General features: G+C 38.5%; 1 protein-coding gene across 1 annotated transcript; it reads right to left on the bottom strand.

The window, feature by feature from the left end:
- Positions 1-467: 467 nt before the first annotated feature.
- On the bottom strand, positions 468-10,080 carry LOC104253958 (cytochrome P450 2J2). Its single transcript, XM_009807570.2, has 9 exons — positions 9,910-10,080; positions 8,687-8,849; positions 8,000-8,149; positions 6,408-6,568; positions 4,620-4,793; positions 4,256-4,397; positions 3,410-3,597; positions 2,417-2,558; positions 468-646 (listed from the first exon to the last, which is right to left on the bottom strand). The coding sequence occupies exons 1-9, from the start codon at positions 10,078-10,080 to the stop codon at positions 468-470; spliced, it is 1,470 nt and encodes a 489-aa protein (XP_009805872.2).
- Between the last annotated feature and the right edge of the window lie 7,927 nt (positions 10,081-18,007).

Genomic DNA, 18,007 nt, shown 5'->3' with positions numbered 1-18,007 from the left:
TGTAAGAAAAGACCTGTGAACACAGAGGAGTAGCAGCATACTGAAGAAAATTTATTTATTTATTTTTATTCAGGCATCCTTGCATCAGAACAGCTGTGCCATTTTAAGAGTGTGATAACTGTCTGAGCACATATGCAGGAACCTTTGCTTGATACAGATCACTTCTCTAAAATTCTACATCTAATTCATTGCTACTGTGCGTGTGAAAATATTTTTTTTTTTGTAACATATTATTGTGTACTTGTATACGCCTAAGATACGATTATATGAGCTTTGGCAAATACACTTATTTTAATTTCAAAAAGCTCAACTATATAAGGTCAGACCTCTTAAATAAAAACACTCTATATTAATTTGCTATACTGAGCTACCTACATTTGAATACAATTGAGATAGTCATATGTGTTTTTAAAATATCTGCAGTTATTGACTGGTTGAAGTCCCTCTGCATTGTAGTATGTTGCAGACTAGTGTGGAATAGCACAGAGTTTATATGGATGTGGCTGCAGTATTGCACCCAAAGTGTATTCCAAATTGATTTCCTTTACTCCCTCAGGGAGCTGGAATGTGAATGCCCGAAGCAGGTTGGTAAAGAAGATGAACAGTTCAACTCGTGCCATCTGTTCCCCCAAACATACACGGTGCCCTGCAGAAGAAAGGGAAAAAGAGTTAGTTGTATAAAGTTAAGTTCTGAAAAAGAACTTCAAACAAAATTCTACTGAGTTCCATAAATTCTGTTAATGTAAGATAGCTATTTCCTATTTCCTTCTGTAAGGGCAGAAGATGCCTTTGGAGGTGGGGGGAACATTTATTTAACTGAGAAACTGTACATCCTTAATTATGTCAACTGTTTGGTTTGTTTTTTTGGGTTTTGTTTTGTTTGTTTTTCCTGGAGCATATATGTGATTCTCCCTTGTCATTTTTGCTTCTTTTTCTATGAGAACCATGAATTGCTTCTCAGTTAAGCTGGATTTTAAAAGGCTTAGTATACTTCAGAGTCTTATCTTTGCTTCTTAAGGAGGGAGGACTGGAGCATTGCAGGATGCAATTCTGAAGCTAAGTAGAAGGATGTAATCAGGCTTTCTTCAACAGAAATTAAGAAGGCTATATTGGGTCCGTGTAGCCCAGTATCCTCTTTCTAATGCTGTCCAGGATCAGATATTTAAGCTGAGGGAAGGAAACGTAGGCATGTGCAGTGACGTATAGACTCAGTGACTCAGTTTGGCGTATTGTTTTCACAGTATATTTCAGGATATCTATCTATATATTCCAGACTAAAAAAAGTTTATATTCAGGATATATAAATACTCAGACTATACAAACGGAAAACAACCAAAGCAAGTTAAAAAAGAAAATTTCCTATGCTGGGTTGAAATGGTAGCCTAAATTAGTTGACTTGTTTCATGTAAACTAGTGAACATTTGGTCAGTAAAGGAGGTAAGATGCTAACTACCTGTTTTGCAAATATGATTTTGGGATTTACAGGCAATTTGGGCAAATGGTTTTAAAATCTGGATTTACTATGTTTAATCTGACTGCTTTGTATGTTACTTAGTATACTATTCGCTTTTTATCTACAACAAATACATAATAGTATAATCTGTCACAGTAACATAAAAAAACCTTGGCTGTTTCTCAGTATTTTTATCGTTTTATTTTTATATCTTAATTTTCAGTAAATACTGACAGCTTCCTGGTTTGTTCTGCTTTTCTTCATAATCTGTTTCTTGGAGAAACTGGTAGTCTAGAGAAGCTTTCTGATTTATATCTTATACTGCTTTTCAGTCTTCACACCCCCCACCCCCCATCTTTGAATCACTGCATTTTGCCTTGCAAATTAGGTAAGTTGTACATTGTAATATGCTTTTGGAAAGTTAGATTTTTTTTTTTTTGGTTGCCTCGTAATATTCTACTGAAAAGACTGGATTTTGCTAGTTTTCTGGAAATACAAGAGAACCTGGTGCTGGACTATTACTGTAGGATTTGGGAGACTGAGGTTTGATTTCCTGCTTTATCACAGATTTTCTCTGTATGTTTTGACAAATCATATTACTTTTGTCTTTAGGTTCCTCATTTGTAAGGTGAGAATAAATCGATTTTTTGAGTTGAGAGTGTTACCAGGTTTTAATACATTAGGGTCTAAGGAGCTCAGATACCCTTATAGTAGGAACCATACATTATACCAAGGATATAGCATTATGTCTCTTAGCCATAGTCATCCTCTGTTTGAATGTATGAAAAATATAAAATGCAGGACAATAGTTGTGGCTCTTACAGTAGAACATCTGACTTTGAATCTTTGTGTCAAATACGTTTTTATAAAAGTATGTTTTTAAAATTTTAGAATTTAGAAATAACGTTTTTAGTCTTGCAGCAAGACACGGCGAACAGGAATATTCAAACCTCAGGGCGTTACCTGCTGAGAAAGGTAAGAATGCCTCTTTGTTCACAAAGTTGCCATCCAGATCAAGGAAATGATTTGGGTTGAACTTCCAAGGGGTCGCCCAATACTCAGAGTCATACACAACAGAGTGCAGATTTGGCAATACAAGTGTGCCCTGCAGGAAGAAGCAGAGATTGTATTTTCCTGTGTATGATTGATTCTTTTTTCGGACTTCCCTTCTCGATAATATGCCATCCTGTGCCTACAGCCCAGTGTTTGGATTCGACTTGCTATTTTCCTGTGCACATCCAGGCATAGCAAACCCTTGTATCTTCTGTTTGTCATAACGTATTACATGTTTGCCTTTGTCTAAGTTACCTTCTGTCAGGACTACTGAAGTGTCTTCATGTCTAAGCTAGAGTGGAGCTTGGATTATTTTACATACTTGCTAGACTAATCATAAAACCTTCCTTTTTGTTTTTTGTACTCTTCACTGGATCTTTCAATTCCATCACATCAATTTTATGCTTAATATATTTGGGACATTTATATTATGTCAATGTGACTGTCAGATCTGTCGCTGTACTGAGCTGCCATCATCTTAAGTGTGTGGGTGTTTTTTATGTGTTTGTTTTCTGAGGGATGACTATAGGTTGCTCCAGGCAGCTCCCTTATGCGTGAAAGTTAGCTGGCTTGATGTTCATTAAACCTCATTTCTTCATCATTCCTTAAAACACATGTTCTGCTTTGATGCCCAGACATCATCCATATTTGACTAGTGGGAAGAAAGACTTCAGTTTTCCTTATGTTTGTTTGCTGCTTGTGCTGTTGGCCTTTTCCCAAGCTTTATTTTGCATCTGCTAATGCAGACTTAGCCCTGGATCAGAGCATTCGGCTTTGTTTCATGTCTGTGACATGCTACCACATGCTCTCTATGCAAAGTTAGGAGTTGTAGAAGCTAATGTCTTATAAGTACTAAATATTAATAGCTCAAAGCTTTAAGACACATAGAGCTATACTGTGTACCTTTTTAATGTGAAACCCCAGCAAAGCTGTATTCTTCACACATTGTCGAGGGACCCCAACAGAAGTAACATTGCTGTACCGCAAAGCCTCATGAATCACAGCATTTGTATATGGCAGTTTTTTACGGTCTGCATAGCTGATGAGATGGGAGGGTTCCAGAACAGCCTCTATCTCTCTTTGAACCTTTTCTGCAGAGAAATGAAAATATTTTAACTTCTTCCCCATTTTTTCCAGCAGATTTCTCTGAGTATGGTCCGGGACTGAGGAGAAAAAAGAAACTGCATTGCTATGAAATGCATTGGCATGTGGTTTGACTGCTGTGTTGGTTTCATTTGATCAAGAAAGTGCATATATCCCCAAAGCACAAGAAGATCTCTCATTTAAGACACATCCCACTTGGTGATGAGGCTAATACAGTTATGTTTCAAAAAAAGGATTAAAATTGGAAATTTACAGGTGTAATTTCTGTTATGTTTATAAATACACATCAGACCAGGCATCTTTTTAAAGCTTTTCCACTTTGAAGGTTAGGAAGAGACTAGGTTGTATATGAAATGTCTTTAGCTTGTTGTTCTGTCTTTGCCATCCCCTTCTAGTAAGATAAAAAAGTGGCTATTACTAATTTCTGTTAGTGTTGCTTCTTAGTGAACTGATAGGGAAAGCACGTTTGTTTCATTTATTAAACTTCCATTTTCTAGATCTCAGTTGTTGATGTTCCACCATTCATATTCAATGTTAAGGGTTATTTTGATGTATTGCAAGTGATTGAGCTCATACTTACGCTTCAATGATGTTCATTATGATGTAATGTTGAATGCAGTTCTCTCTGATAATGCTTTTGCTCACCTTGTATTTCTGGGTATTGTACCATATAGAGCAGTGCCCAGAGAAGGGTGGTACTTGTTGTTTCTGTCCCTCCCAGCAAAAGATCAACCACAGTCTGAACCATATTGTCTTTGTTAAATGTAGATGTAGGATCATCTTTCGTCTGTAGGGTATATTCATAAGAAGACTATGAAGTGGATAATTTGAGACATAGCATCGGTCACATAGAAATTGTCATTGTTTGATGAGAAGTGAGCAGCCCACCAAAACAAAAATCTCCAATGCTAAACAAATAAAGTGTGCAAAATTCCGTAACAGTTACTTGAACAGGAAGTAGGTAGGTATTGAGGCCAAGTAGGGGCTAGTGTGATAAACAGATACTTACTTTTGTTATTTGAGCTAGGTAGAAGTCAATGAGATCCTGTGGGTCACCTGTGTTCTGTCTCTCGTGAGTCTGGACCTCCTTCATAACTAAATTGTGCATGAAGTCATTGTATGCAAACACTTTCTGATGAGGTCCTGGGAGATGGTGCATAAGCCATGGGAAAGCATCATACATCTGTGATTTTAAAGAAAAAGGAAGAAACATGAGCTCTTGTAAATTGAGAACCCAATTCTGATTTCTTGATAACTCTGTGAAGTCACTGCAACACATGGGCTCCTAATTAGGATGAGAAGCAATAGGCACAAGTCAGAACATTAGAAATTCTGATTAGATGTAAGAAAACTTTATTTATTTATTTATTTGTGTTTTTTTAAAATTGTTTCATTTTTACCAGAAGAGAGAGTAAACACTGGGAACAGGTTTCCCAGAGAGTCTGTGTGAAATCTCCATCCTTGGAAACTTCAAGACTTGACCAGACAAGTTCCTAAACAACATGATCTAATTAGACCTGCTTTGATAGCTGGCATGCAAAGGTCCTTTCCAATGTAAATTATTCATAATCTCTCTTAGAAATGTAGAAATATTTACATTGCCCTCTAAGTGAACTGGCATTGAGAATAACTTGTTTGATATTTGTTAATGAGCTATTAAATATGCAGCAGTCTAAATTGTTATGATTACATTGTCAATATTCAATAACCACACTTTCTAACCTTAATAGAGAGGTTGAAGACTGAAAGGGTATAGAAGCTGACTTGACCTCTCAGTCTTAGAAGGCTTTCCTTCAGGAGAAACTGGCATGTGTATTTGTTGAGGGGAAAAAATAATGATTTTCATTTCTTTGTATTGTGTATGTTTCGTGAATGGACTTCAGTCTCTAGGGCTACTGGCAGGGCCTTGCTTTATTTATGGCCTGTGATTAGGAATCTGTTGGCCAGTGGAGACAACTTCTTCCCCATCAGCTGACCAAAATGTCAACATTGTGTAATAGTGGATATCAGGTCACAGGAGAGCAGGAGAATGATTGTATTTTACTTTTTGGATGCATACCTAAGAATGCAATAAGGGCTTCTGAATATGGGTGAATTGGCATAATTGAGGGCTCAATCTGACTCACAAGCAGATTTTCTCAACCTTGATTTTTACTCTGATTCGTGGGGGGTTTTTTAAGGCATCTCTGTATGAAAGTGTTGGAGAACCTGACAGTGTTATGAAATGCCAGTGTGCCAACATCTGTGCAACATAAGCAATAATTAGGCTTTCAAGAACTTAAAAATATTCTTGATGTGATGAAATTGTCATCTGTATCATAATAGGAAGTTCAGAATAATTCAGATCTTGGTGGTAATATGAATTACATGAGATGCAAGATATCTTCTCAAAAGAATAGGACTTTGAAGGCTTAGTTCTTAACTGCACTTCTGTGTTCTCAAGAATAAATGAAAACTAAATTTTAAAAGTTGCTTTCATTTTAAGATTTTAAAATCTTACATACATGGTACTCTGCAAATGATTACTCATTTGAAATACATTATATATTTCGGAAATCGGTGAAAACCAGTGATGATCTAGAATTTAAATTTTAGGACACGTAATTTACTGACATAAGGAATATAAGGCAGTAATGACAGATAGAAGGTATGTATTACATTTATTACTGTATAATGGCTCACAGAATAATGGTATGGAAATGTTTGGGAATAATTATCACTGACTTAATTTGTTTGTTTTGACTTGTGAAGTGCAAATGCACTTTAAGGAATAAGAACAAGAAAATTAGATTCTTACCCTGCCCCAGACAGTAGCTTGAAAGTAGATCACAAAATAAACAGCTTTGATAAGCTTGCTGAAAGATTCATCCTCACTGGAGAAGCGATGACCAAAAACAACAGCACAAATTATATTTGCAATAGCATGGACAATGAAAGCGTGGGGGTCGAAAGGTTTGCCTGTGAATATAGGAGGTACCATGAATATTTCTTAATAGACTACAGTGAAAAAAATGAGGAAGACTTTTTTTTTAAATGGTAAAAATAATAGTAGATCAGACTACTTTTAGATAAATTTCACACAAGTAAACTCTAGTTTAATACAAATTAACTGTATGGATTGTAAGTGCAGGGAATCTATTTTCAGTCTGCTTTTTACTCTTGTAAAATACAGTGATTATCAGTTTTGAGAAGACAAACGTTAGGTCTCTTTTCCCCTCTTTGACTTGTGGTCTGGGTTGTGTGAAGACACAAGCAATTAATTAGAAGATCTGCCTTCAAATCTGGAGGCAGATATTTAAGTTCGGCAATTAGAAAACAAAACAAACAATCCCCCCCAAAAAACCAGAACAACCCCATTTTTAAGTTTTAGTTTCTTAGTCATGTAGAAATGACTTGTCTCCTTTTGGTTTTCAAGTACAGCTTAACAATTCAACTATATTTTTTTTCTCCACAGACTGAAAAGTCAAAACTCGCATAATGGGATGGAAAACAGCTCCCATTAAAAAGGCTTAAATCTAGAAAAAATTAAATTTAAGTACACATTTCAATGGCAAGGACAACCTTTGAATTATACTACTGTGGAAAATGGTGGATTATGCATCTCTGACTTCAGTCCAATGCTTGTAGTCCTTCTTGGAAAGAGTAAATACAATTATTGAGTTTAAAATTGAGGAAGGATTGCATGGAAGGTAAAGATTTGGGCCGTACTGGGACTCAAAGTCATTGGTTTGTTCATCTCTTACATTTTAAAGATCTGTGAATATGTTGCTCTTGGAAGAGAAATGGGCCATTTTGCTGTGTCTAGTGCAAGGAGAGTTGGAGAGAGACCTTGGGCAACTTCTCTGTGTTTTCACATCAGTATGGAACACGATGTGGGTGAGGGATTTGGCTGTTCAGAATATTTATATTTAATTGCTTTATTTTGGCATCTTGCTAAAATTCTATTGTTTTCTATTTAATCCAAACCTTAAAAAGAAGTTTTGTTGGACAACTGAATGATACATTCCTTGTGTTGGGGTTCTTTCTCGGCCAAATCCTAAAGGCCTGCTGTCCTAGAACAACTCACAGCAGGTCACAAATTGTGTATTTTATGGAGAAGAACATAGGGTTTTTCTGTACTCCTTGAATGTAAGAATTGTTACCAGCTGTCCCCAAGACTGTGTTGATAATAGACATTTTTTTACTATCCTTATTTCAAAAAACAATTTTATATTACCCACTGTGCAGACGAAACATTTTTTGCAAAGAATGCAATTAAGCAGCCAGTAAAAGTCCCACTAATATGAAAAATATCTATATTACTTGTAAAAATGTATTGCAAAACTTTTACTCCCCTCATCTGCTATGTTTCAGAAAAAGCTCTAAGCGCTATTCTTCTAGTGAATTTACCTTTTGTGTTTGCAAAGATGTCCACAAGGTGACAGGCCTCTGTTTGAATTTGACGCTCCAAATTGTTCTTACCGAGTGCCAGGCTTCTTAAAACTGTCATGCCAAAGCGTCTCTGTTGCTTCCAGGTGTGCCCGCTTGTCAGAAAAATACCTGAAGAACACAGAAACATTTATTTAATTGCTGGGAAGGGAAATCTTTTCACTGCAGGAAGTAAAATTTGATGTGGAATTAGGTTATATTTCACTAACAAAGAAGATACCATGATTTCAGATACTGACTTTTGGTCCCTAACTTAGGTTTTTATGACTCTCAGCTATATAGCTGCTTATAAATGTGACCCTGGAAACAGTGGTAGTGGGTTTTGGTAAGGACAGAACAGCTTTGTCTATAGATGTCTTCTACATGAACAGTCTTCGGTTTTAGAAGTGATACAATTGAAGGGCAAGTCCTCTAGGCAAATATTCCTTTGAATCTATTGGGAAGAAAAAAAGTCAGTCGTATGCTTTGTAAGAGGAGAAATTTTTGTTTTTCCTTTTCTTAATACGCCAGCTCTGTATGGAACCTTTTTGCTATGTAAGCCCAGTTACGTACTTGTGTAGCAGTAACTCGTGTATGTGTGTATATATAGGAAAGCGCCTTTCTTCTTTACGTCTTGTTCATATTTCAGTATTGTGTAACATCTTGTACCTTTCTCTCCCATCATATCCCTGTAGAATGGGGTGAGAGGTCTTCCGGAAATCTCCTCTGAATGGGTGACGATGCCATCTTTTACTGCTTTGTATCCATTTAGTACAACCATAGGTGTCTGTCCCATCCACAATGTGTAGATATTTCCATAGATGTTGGTTAACTGAAGAGTTAATAACAGTAAATTAATAAATGTAAACCAGGGAATGCATACACTTAAATACTAATTTTAAGAGTTTTCTGTAGTTTTAATTAAACTCATTTGCTGACATAGAATTGAATTACAGGTTTCAGAAAAATTTAGCCTTCTGTTGTAATGTGCTTTGGGAACAGAAGATAGTTGTACTTTATGGAATAGGTACTAAGGACATCTCTCAGAAGACCGCCTCTGAAAATGTCACAGAAAGAGAAACAGAGGTCTTCTGTCAGCTCAGAATCAAAGAACAAATGAATACAGGCAAAATCCCAGAGCTTTTCCATTTATTTTATTAATGAACCAAAATTATTGTATTTTCTTGCCTCTAACTTCTGAAGAAAGCAAAGAAATGTTTCTGTGTTCTTTCCTATAGCTTCCATGTGATTTTTCTTATTTTCCTCTGTTGTCTTTCCTCAAATCATGCTTGTATTTTTCCCTAAAATAGTTTGAAGCAAGTTCCTTTTTTAATAGTTTTAACTGGTTTATAAAGGAATCACGCTGTGAACAAAACAGCAATCAAATTTTCCTGCTTTGTTTTAGTAATAATCTGTTTACTGCAGACAATAAATCTTCTTGCTGTACAAATAAGAAAAAAGAGTCAGTTTCTAGTGTATGTTTGGTCTTCTAATGGAGATCGGACCACTCGTGGCCTGGAGATGTTCTGGTGACATTGGTGTCAGGCAAAGGAAGTTCTACTAGAGGTGGTTTACAGGGGTATAGAGATCAACACAGAAATAGAGGAGGAAACTGTCAATGGGCTATCATGCTGTTGACAGTGCTTGTGATAATGTTATGCATGGATGTTACTGTACCCAAAAGAGAAAGAAAATAACAAAGAGTAAAGCAATTATGGTGTTTATTGCTCAGAAATATTTTTAATAATGCAGGGTCCTTGGATTATTTGAAATTGGCTGATAATGAAGCTTGAGGTTTAAAAAAAATAATTTCCAAGTTTAGACTGTTCCTATGCAATGTACAATTTAAAATAGATTCAGACTGGTTTTCAACCATAAAGATAAATAAATACCTTAGTGAGAGTTTCTCGACGAAGTTTGAAGTCCAGCAGCCACATGTTTCCAATGATGGGGAGGGGAACTGGTCCTGGAGGAAGCTGGGTACGCATCCATTGCAGCTTTAGGAACTGCAAAATCAGGAGACATACTACTAGAGCTATAAAAAACTCAGCAATCCCCAACATCTTATCAAAGTTTTAGCTTCTAACGGGTTTTGATGGTTTATTTTTTGCATATGACTTCCTCTGAAAATTTGGATTTGAGTAGATGAGTTTGTTTCTACTGAAGTAAAACTCTTTCTAAAGAATGTATCTCTGCTTTAGCCATCTCTCTCTCTCTCTGAGCCAATCTACAGTTTTCCCAAGTTGAAGTCCTTAGAAAACTGAAATATGTGATACTTTGCAGTTAGCCAAGCCACACCTCCTCTCTCTTATGATCTGTAATTGTGATCTGTCTCTTTTTTCACTTAGAATTTTCTTTCCTTCTTAGTATTGATACTGGGTCTAAATGCTAATTATTGAACAGCTATCCAAGGATATCAAGTGTCTTGCATAACAGTAACACCTCATGCGGTTTCCTGTAGTTAAACATTAAAATACCAAGGATGCATTACTTATTACCTTTCTGAAATAGTACAGTTGTTATGTGGCTTCTTTTATAGAAGAAGAAACATCTACACAATACCTGTCTGTTAGGATATGATCTCTGAGATAAAAAAGAATTGAATTCATGCAGCATAAAGCTAAATTAATGTCTTTAAAAAAAAAAAAGTGTAATTTAAGTATTAGGCGAATATCTACTTTCCTCTTATATCATATTCTAGGTTAAGTTATGATATTACGTGGAGTGCAATTGAGAGATTATTGTTCTGTCCAGTGGATTGTATGGTGTTTTCTAAATTTTATTTTATTTTTTTACGATAGGGATTAAAATTTCCTGGTGCAAATTTTGCAGGTGAAAAAAATGCACAGATTCTATTTTATCTGTGAAAGAAACCAAACAAACTGAGGGAAGAGGCAAAACTTTTAATCTTTATTGATTTGTGGACCCCATAAGCTTTCCAGGGGAGGTTTTTACCGAGGTTTTTACCAAGGTTTAGCAAATATTACCTTAAGAGGCTTACTTTTCTTATGTGTTATTCACTGCCTTTGATGTAATCTATGAATTACAGTAGGTTGCTTTGAAAGTTTTGGGAATCTCCACCACTGGAAAGCAAACAGAAATGGCATAATCTGGTGTTTTGGTACAAGATGGTGGATTTAGGTAATCTCTTCAGTCTCCTTTCAGATAATTTATTTTTTTAATTATTCATTTGGGACAGGATTTCAGACCTCATCTCCCATTTTATCTACTGCTGTTGGGAGGGCAGACTCTGTTCTGTCTGATCCTGGAAAATGGGAGACACCTGATCAGATCAACCCAGGCCACTTTCTGGATAAAGACGGAAACTTTGTAAACAGAGAAGCGTTCTTACTATTTGCAATAGGTATGTGCACTGAACAGGGATTTATTTACTCCATGTGATAACAACTTAAGATCCACTCATTCCTCAACATAACTGGGAAGGCATCTACAAATAGGTATATAAGCACATTCCACTGTTTTAAAGATCTATAGGAAGAGAGAAGTCCAATTGTATGTGGAAAAGATTGGAAGAGAAGGAATGACACAGAAAATTTTCTCTTGGAAGACAGATCCAGTTTCTCTTGGAGGAGAGATCCAGTTATTGAAATAGTAGCAGTAAAATGCATAGTGCTAGGAAGACTGTAAATGTAAACTGTGCAACCCTGGTGATCATTTCTATAATGTCTTGTTGCCTGCTGTAAATATAGATTAAAACTTTCAGTGGAAATAAAAGCAGCTTTTCAGTTCTGAATCGTTAAATGACAAAGTCTGTTAAGAGAAAAGGACAAAGTCTACAGAAAGCAAGCAACCAAACAAAAACCCCAAGCAGGTTAGAAAGGGAGGTGTGATAGAAATCCTTTGGCTGATTGCCTTTTTTGTCTTTTCACAGGGCACCGTGTATGTATGGGGGAGCTGTTGGCAAGGATGGAGCTCTTTATTATATTTTCCACCCTGTTACAGGCATTCAATACAAAGCTTGTTTTTGGGAGCACAATGAAGCCATCTCCCTACCAGCTCTGTGCCATTCCTTGGTAGGAAATGGTGCCCCACAGATTCAGGGAAGAGAAGACTTACTCTGCAAGGTTGTTTCTGCATGTGTCTTAAGATTTTTGCTTTCCTCTTGGTTTGGTTAATCACTACCCTGAAATATGCTTTCCAGACAGTTGCATCCTGACGATTGTACCTACAAAGAGTTAATCTTTTGTTCTTGTTTTCTGTTTGGAGACTCTTGGTAAATTTCTCCTGATGCATAACAAATAAAGACATCAAGGGAAGAATTAGAATTGGGTCTTCTTTGTTGCTAACTGGAAAGACGATTTACAGAGAAAGAGTTTGAAGCAAAGTCTATAAATTAGAAGTCTCGTGATTAAAGATCTGTGCGTTCTTTCTCATAAGTCACAGTTGCATATGTGGAGATGGGCTTAGAGGTCTTTCAGTCTGTCCCAAGATATTAGTGGGTGGAGGAGTTAAAAGAAGCTCTTGGGGGGAAGCTTTCTAGAGAGGCAGGGAATAGGATCTGAGATGACTGATCTGGTTTGTTGTTGTGCAAGCTTGTTGCATACAACTCTATCACTGACACCTGGCAAGACAGTTCAGGGTTTCACCCACTAAACCGGGTAGTATTTCAGCCCTTGAGATGAAAACAGAGGAGTGGCTTCATCAGCCAGGTGTAGAGAGCTTTTCATAGTACAGGCAAAGGACTGGAGACAAATGACAGCAGGGAGCAGACACAAAGTGTTGATAAATTGTTGTTTTTTATGAGCCCACTGGTTGACAGCAACATGAGAACGTGTCTTTTTCATGACAGGGAGTCATCTGGTGTTGTTCGTTCTGGATCTCTCAATAATTTATTCAGCTTCATTTATTCTTTTCAGTTCTTTAATGGATTCTTTATCACAGTTAGCTGACCTCATATCAGTCAGCATAAATTAGCGTATCACAACCAACAGAAGATTTGGCACTATTGAAGACTCCTTGAAGCCCTTTATGAGTATGGTGCTTAAGGACTTGGCAAAAGTGGATATTCAACATTTTGCTAGTTGGATTACTGACAGTTGACAAAGGATTATTTTTGGCAGCATTGTGAGTATGTTATTCCTGTATGACATACAAAGTGGATACTGTATGGCCACACACGAAGGATTATTTTTATACACTGATTAGCTGGTAGTGCGGTCTGTGGGACTGAAGTTATTAACAGCTGTATTTGTTTTGGGTACCTCTGCCTACCTTGTATTTTAAAGCACCCCAATCTAACAGGCAGAGATGTCTGAAATCAGTAATCTCATACAGGATGAAACCTGGGTTGCCAGTTTCTACTCCTGCAGGATTAACTTTATGGGATGCTGTGGGCTGGACAGCAGCAAGTCCAGACAGGTAGGTGATTGGTGTGAAGTCCCCTTCATGCTGGAACTACAAACATCCCCGTGGCAGTAGCTCCACACTGGGAAGGGGGTGCTTCATTTGTATCCATGTGGATAGCAGGAGGAGAGGCAATGACAGCAGCAGTTCCTTGCCTTTAACATCAAAGTTAACAATAACTAATCCTAAAGAATAGATGGTAGATAGCAGAGAAGAAATGCTGCTGCTGGCTGCATTTAGTTTTTATGAAGAAAATGGAGCAACCTCATAAATAGGCGAACTCATAAATACATTTTCCATCAAATAAAGTAACATGAATCCTGTACCTCAGATCTAAAACAACCCACAGTCATCTTCCTTTTCCAGTGTGAGAACACCATATTCCAGGCCAGCTCCAGCTGCACCACTGGTTAAAGTGTCTACCGAACTCAAAAACAAGTGAGTTTTGAATCCGTTAAGTGTCAACAAATGAGTGTTTTCCCACCTGTGCAACACCTTGGCTCCCTCCAGAACCTCTGCCTCCTCTTCTTCCCCGTGTTTGTCTCACATCTCCAAAGTGTTCCATTGCCTTTACAGTCTGTACCATCTTTCCAACCTATCACATTTTCTCATTTATCCTCATTTTTTTGCTCTTCATTTTTGTTCTTGAGTACAAGCCTGTCCCTTGACTATTCTTCCACCAGAAGATGTCATTCAGTTTCACAGGTTAATAAGGTCACCCCCACTGTTCTAGAAGGACTGTTACAAGTGGCTAAAAGCACAGTTTTGAGCCCAGCCTCCAGACAAGTTATTAGGGGTCATTTGAGAATTAATGAGATTTTCTTTTCAGATTCTTTTTAATATGCCTTGGACATTTGAGCCTTAAGGATGTGAGTATATTACAAAATATTCCTGGGTAAACTAGAATGTACTCCTGCAGTGTCACTTAATGTAAGATAAAAGCGTACCTGCATGCTCTTATGCTGTAGTAATCCATGGTGAGTGTCTGCTCATACTTTCTAGGGAAACCTACACGTGACAGATTAAATGCAAACATTTCAGAGCATGAAATTCAGCTTTGAACGTGCTTGCTGTGCAAGCTGTGTGTAGTGGCTCCAAAGGAAGCTCTGCTCCTGTTTTATAAAGGAGAGGATGAAATGCCTCCTTAGCGGGGAGAGTGTGAAATACCACTATTCCAGCTCTCTTCATCCCTTTTCTAGGGCTGCAACAAATCCAGGAAAGAAATAATCTACACTACAGTCTTGTTTTTTCTGGGGCACTCCCTTTCAGTGCCACTTCCATCGCTGTGTTTTCTGGTGCCTGCTGAAGAAGAGAGCAGCCAGCTGAACTTACTAGCAAAAACATGGTGGCTTTGTCTTTCTGCCTTCAGGACCTCATGCTATTTGTAGAAGAGCACAGAGCAGAGAGGGACTAACAGCTCAAGGTGACTACACACTCAGCTTTTCCTGTAAGTAACGTGAGTTTTCTAGCTACCCTGCCTTATCTGGACTGGGAGGGCATGGGGTCCCCACCGAGCAAGAAAAAGTGCAGGACTGATGTGGAGCAGACATATAAGAAGCTACTGGACATCCTACTCACCACAGATCGCTCTACTCTGCTTTCCTTGCCTCTTGTCTCCAAAATCCACTTCAGGTGTTTTCTTGCTTGGTTTGCCTTCCTGCTTTCAATTTTTGCTCCCACTTTGGCTGCATTTGGCTTCACTCTTTGCCACGAAGGCTGGTGTGAAATAAGCTTTCAGAGGACCACGCACATGTTGTGTATGCTGTAGTGAATCCAAGTAGGGCTGAAGTACCTTGTGGTAATTCCCATATGTATATGAAGTTAGCTTGTATAATGATAATATATAAGATCCTTTTACTATTTGCCTTTGGAGGGAGCTCTAGCCAATTTCTTTGAACTTGGTAGAGAGCTCAACTCTGAACTGATGCACAAAAAGACTCTTAAGAGAGGAAGAATGCGTCTTTACCCTCTCCTGTCTCCTAATGTAGCTGCTTGCTGGTTCAGCCCCTTTCTATTTAATGTGGTTTTTTACACCTGTGTTTTCAACTCTTCTGCACATCTCTCCATTCATTTTCTTCCTTATACAATGTCCTCCAAGTTTGTTTTTTTTTCCCCCAAGTTCTTATGCTTTCCTCACTGAAATCTCTCTACCTATTCTTCTCGTCTTACCTCACCTCACTCCCATCTGTTGTAACATATATTTGGCAGCTGTTCCTCATTCTAGTGTCTTCCATCTTCTTTCTGATTCTCTCTTGTATCCTCTTTCTGGTTTTACTCCCTTTTCTACACTATGCAGTTTTTTGTCTTTCCCTATTCTACGCAGTTTCTTAAATTACATGCAGAGTAGCCATAGTTACGTTCTCTAACAGCATTGCTTTGTATGCATTAAGATAAAAGCTAATAATGAGAGTATGGACTGCAGCCACTTCACCTCTACAAGCAGAAGATACAGGGAAATAATGTCATCATGGAAGAAAGCAGCCTGAGGCTTTATAGTCACTAACAGCAGTAAGAAAATACCATTTTGAAAAAGGAGTGGATGTCAGAAAGCTTAAGGAGAAAAGACCAAGTAATGGATTGATAACACAGATATCAGCGTGGGTAAGTGCCAGCTTCTCCCTTCCTCTTTCTGGTAGGACATTGATAATAGCCTCGTCGACTGCATTCATTTTGTTGTGAAAATGTGTTTAGTTTTGGAGAATGTAGTCAGCATCAGAGTATCACCATTTCTGCACATGAAACAAAAATTACTCAATCCTTGTTTCTGAATCTCCACGCATGCTCCCAGGACCTTCTGCGTCTCTGGTGTTCGATGAGTCCCTGCAGCAGTTGTTGCTTCATCATTTAGGAGACCTGTTGTGTTGGGAGGGTTTTGGCTGTATGCTGCAATGTCTGGATTCTGCTAAGAGTCTTGAAAAAGTTTACTACTAAAAAATCATCACTGGGGTTGAGTTAGTGTGTGATCTAAGGAGCCGTGCCATCCTAGAGAAATATCTGCGAAAAATTAAGTGGACCTCAATGTCTCAGAGTTTCACACTTAAAACTCTGGTGGAAACAAAGACTGTCCGGGGGGAACTGGAGATCTAAGATGGATATTGGAATTTAAACTGAATCTTTGTTGCCTGCCATAGAAATACAATGTAAAAACATATATATTCTATTTAAGTTCTGGATTGTTACCTGGTGGGGAGAAAGATGGGAATTTAATGAGGTTCCTCAGGAAGAGAGAGGCAGTGCTGGGTAAAGAGAAGATACAGAGAAAGTCCAGCTGAGTCCAGAGAGAAATCTGGTCTTTGACCAGTGTGAAGGAGGAAGGCAGAGGGGCCTGGTGATGCATTGCCACTTGCCGCCTCATGCTGTGGTAGGGAAGTCATTTTAGGAGCCGGCCAGCCTGGGGGGAAGGCTGCGGCCATCTTGAGTGGGCAGTGGGGAGGCAACCAAGCTGTCACAGGCAGATGTTGCAGAAAGATCTGGGAAAAAAGCACCCGGACTGGCGCTTGGAGACAACCTGAGGGGAAGGCAGGCTGCTGGCTCGTGGGGGAATCATTTATGCAACGGTGTCACGCAGCCCTTCGGAGGGAACCACGCGCATCCTTACAGAGCAGCTTCCCACAATGGCCGCCTCACGTAGGATGGAGGAGGGCCGGGGCTTGGGAGCGCCTCCTCATGCCTACTCCCTTCTCCAGCACGGTGGTGACTGCATGTGCCGATCTGCTTTCTGTTCGGCTCCATTTCCTCCCCTTTTATTTTTTCCTGGCTGCACCTGCCCTTGTAGTGTGCCCCCATTTTAGACGGGGAAGGAGGACACGACTGCTGCCAGGGCAGGGCCTTGGCATCATGGAGGGGGGCAGAGGGCCAAAGTCTGGAAAAGACAGGAAATCTTCTTACTCCCTCAGGAAAACACCACCAGAAAAGAGGTTTTAAAGCCTCCTGAAGTGGCCAGAGCATGAGTGGAGACCTGGATCCCCATATCAGAGGAACTTGTTAGCAGAAATGATGGCAAAGGAATAAGGAAGGAAGAGCTTCAGGCTGGTGTTAAGACTATGACAAAGGATGTGGGTGAATCTGAGAAGAAGCTGAAGGGACTGATAACGTGAAAACTCAAGGCTGCAAGGTTAAAATAAGAAATAGAGGTCCTCTTGTGAGGCTACAGCCCTGGAGGCGGTGAAGGCCCCGGGCCTTAACTTCTTCACTTCCCCATGGAAAAGATCACTGGACAAAAATTACTTTTCATGTTGAAAAAAATAATTTAGATGGAAAAATCTTTGAATATCTAAAAGGCCAGGGAGGGCACTACATTGATTCCAAATGAAAAATTCTGATAAATTGGTGAATTTTAAGTAGATTTTGTAAAATTACGCTGGATACAGAGCAGGTAAAACTTATCAGAATTTCTTTTTAAAGAGATTTTTTTTTTCCCTATTGAAGGAGAAAGTTAGATTAGAAATAAGTGCCTTGAAAAATAAGCTTTTTATTGTAAACAAACAAAGCTTTTGTAGAAATGTAGAAACATCCCTTTCTTGGTTAATACACGTTAATCAGTTATGCTTTGGTGGTAACGAAGTGCAGTGATCGGAGGCTAATTGACTTGGAGGTCTGGAATCTGTGGGCTGGCAAACTCCAGGA

The sequence above is a fragment of the Gavia stellata genome, chromosome 11 (genome assembly GCF_030936135.1).
Source record: "Gavia stellata isolate bGavSte3 chromosome 11, bGavSte3.hap2, whole genome shotgun sequence".
In the NCBI taxonomy this organism is placed as follows: Eukaryota; Metazoa; Chordata; class Aves; order Gaviiformes; family Gaviidae; genus Gavia; species Gavia stellata.
The sequence above is the reverse complement of the archived record's forward strand: the minus strand, read 5'-3'. Positions and strand labels throughout refer to the sequence as shown.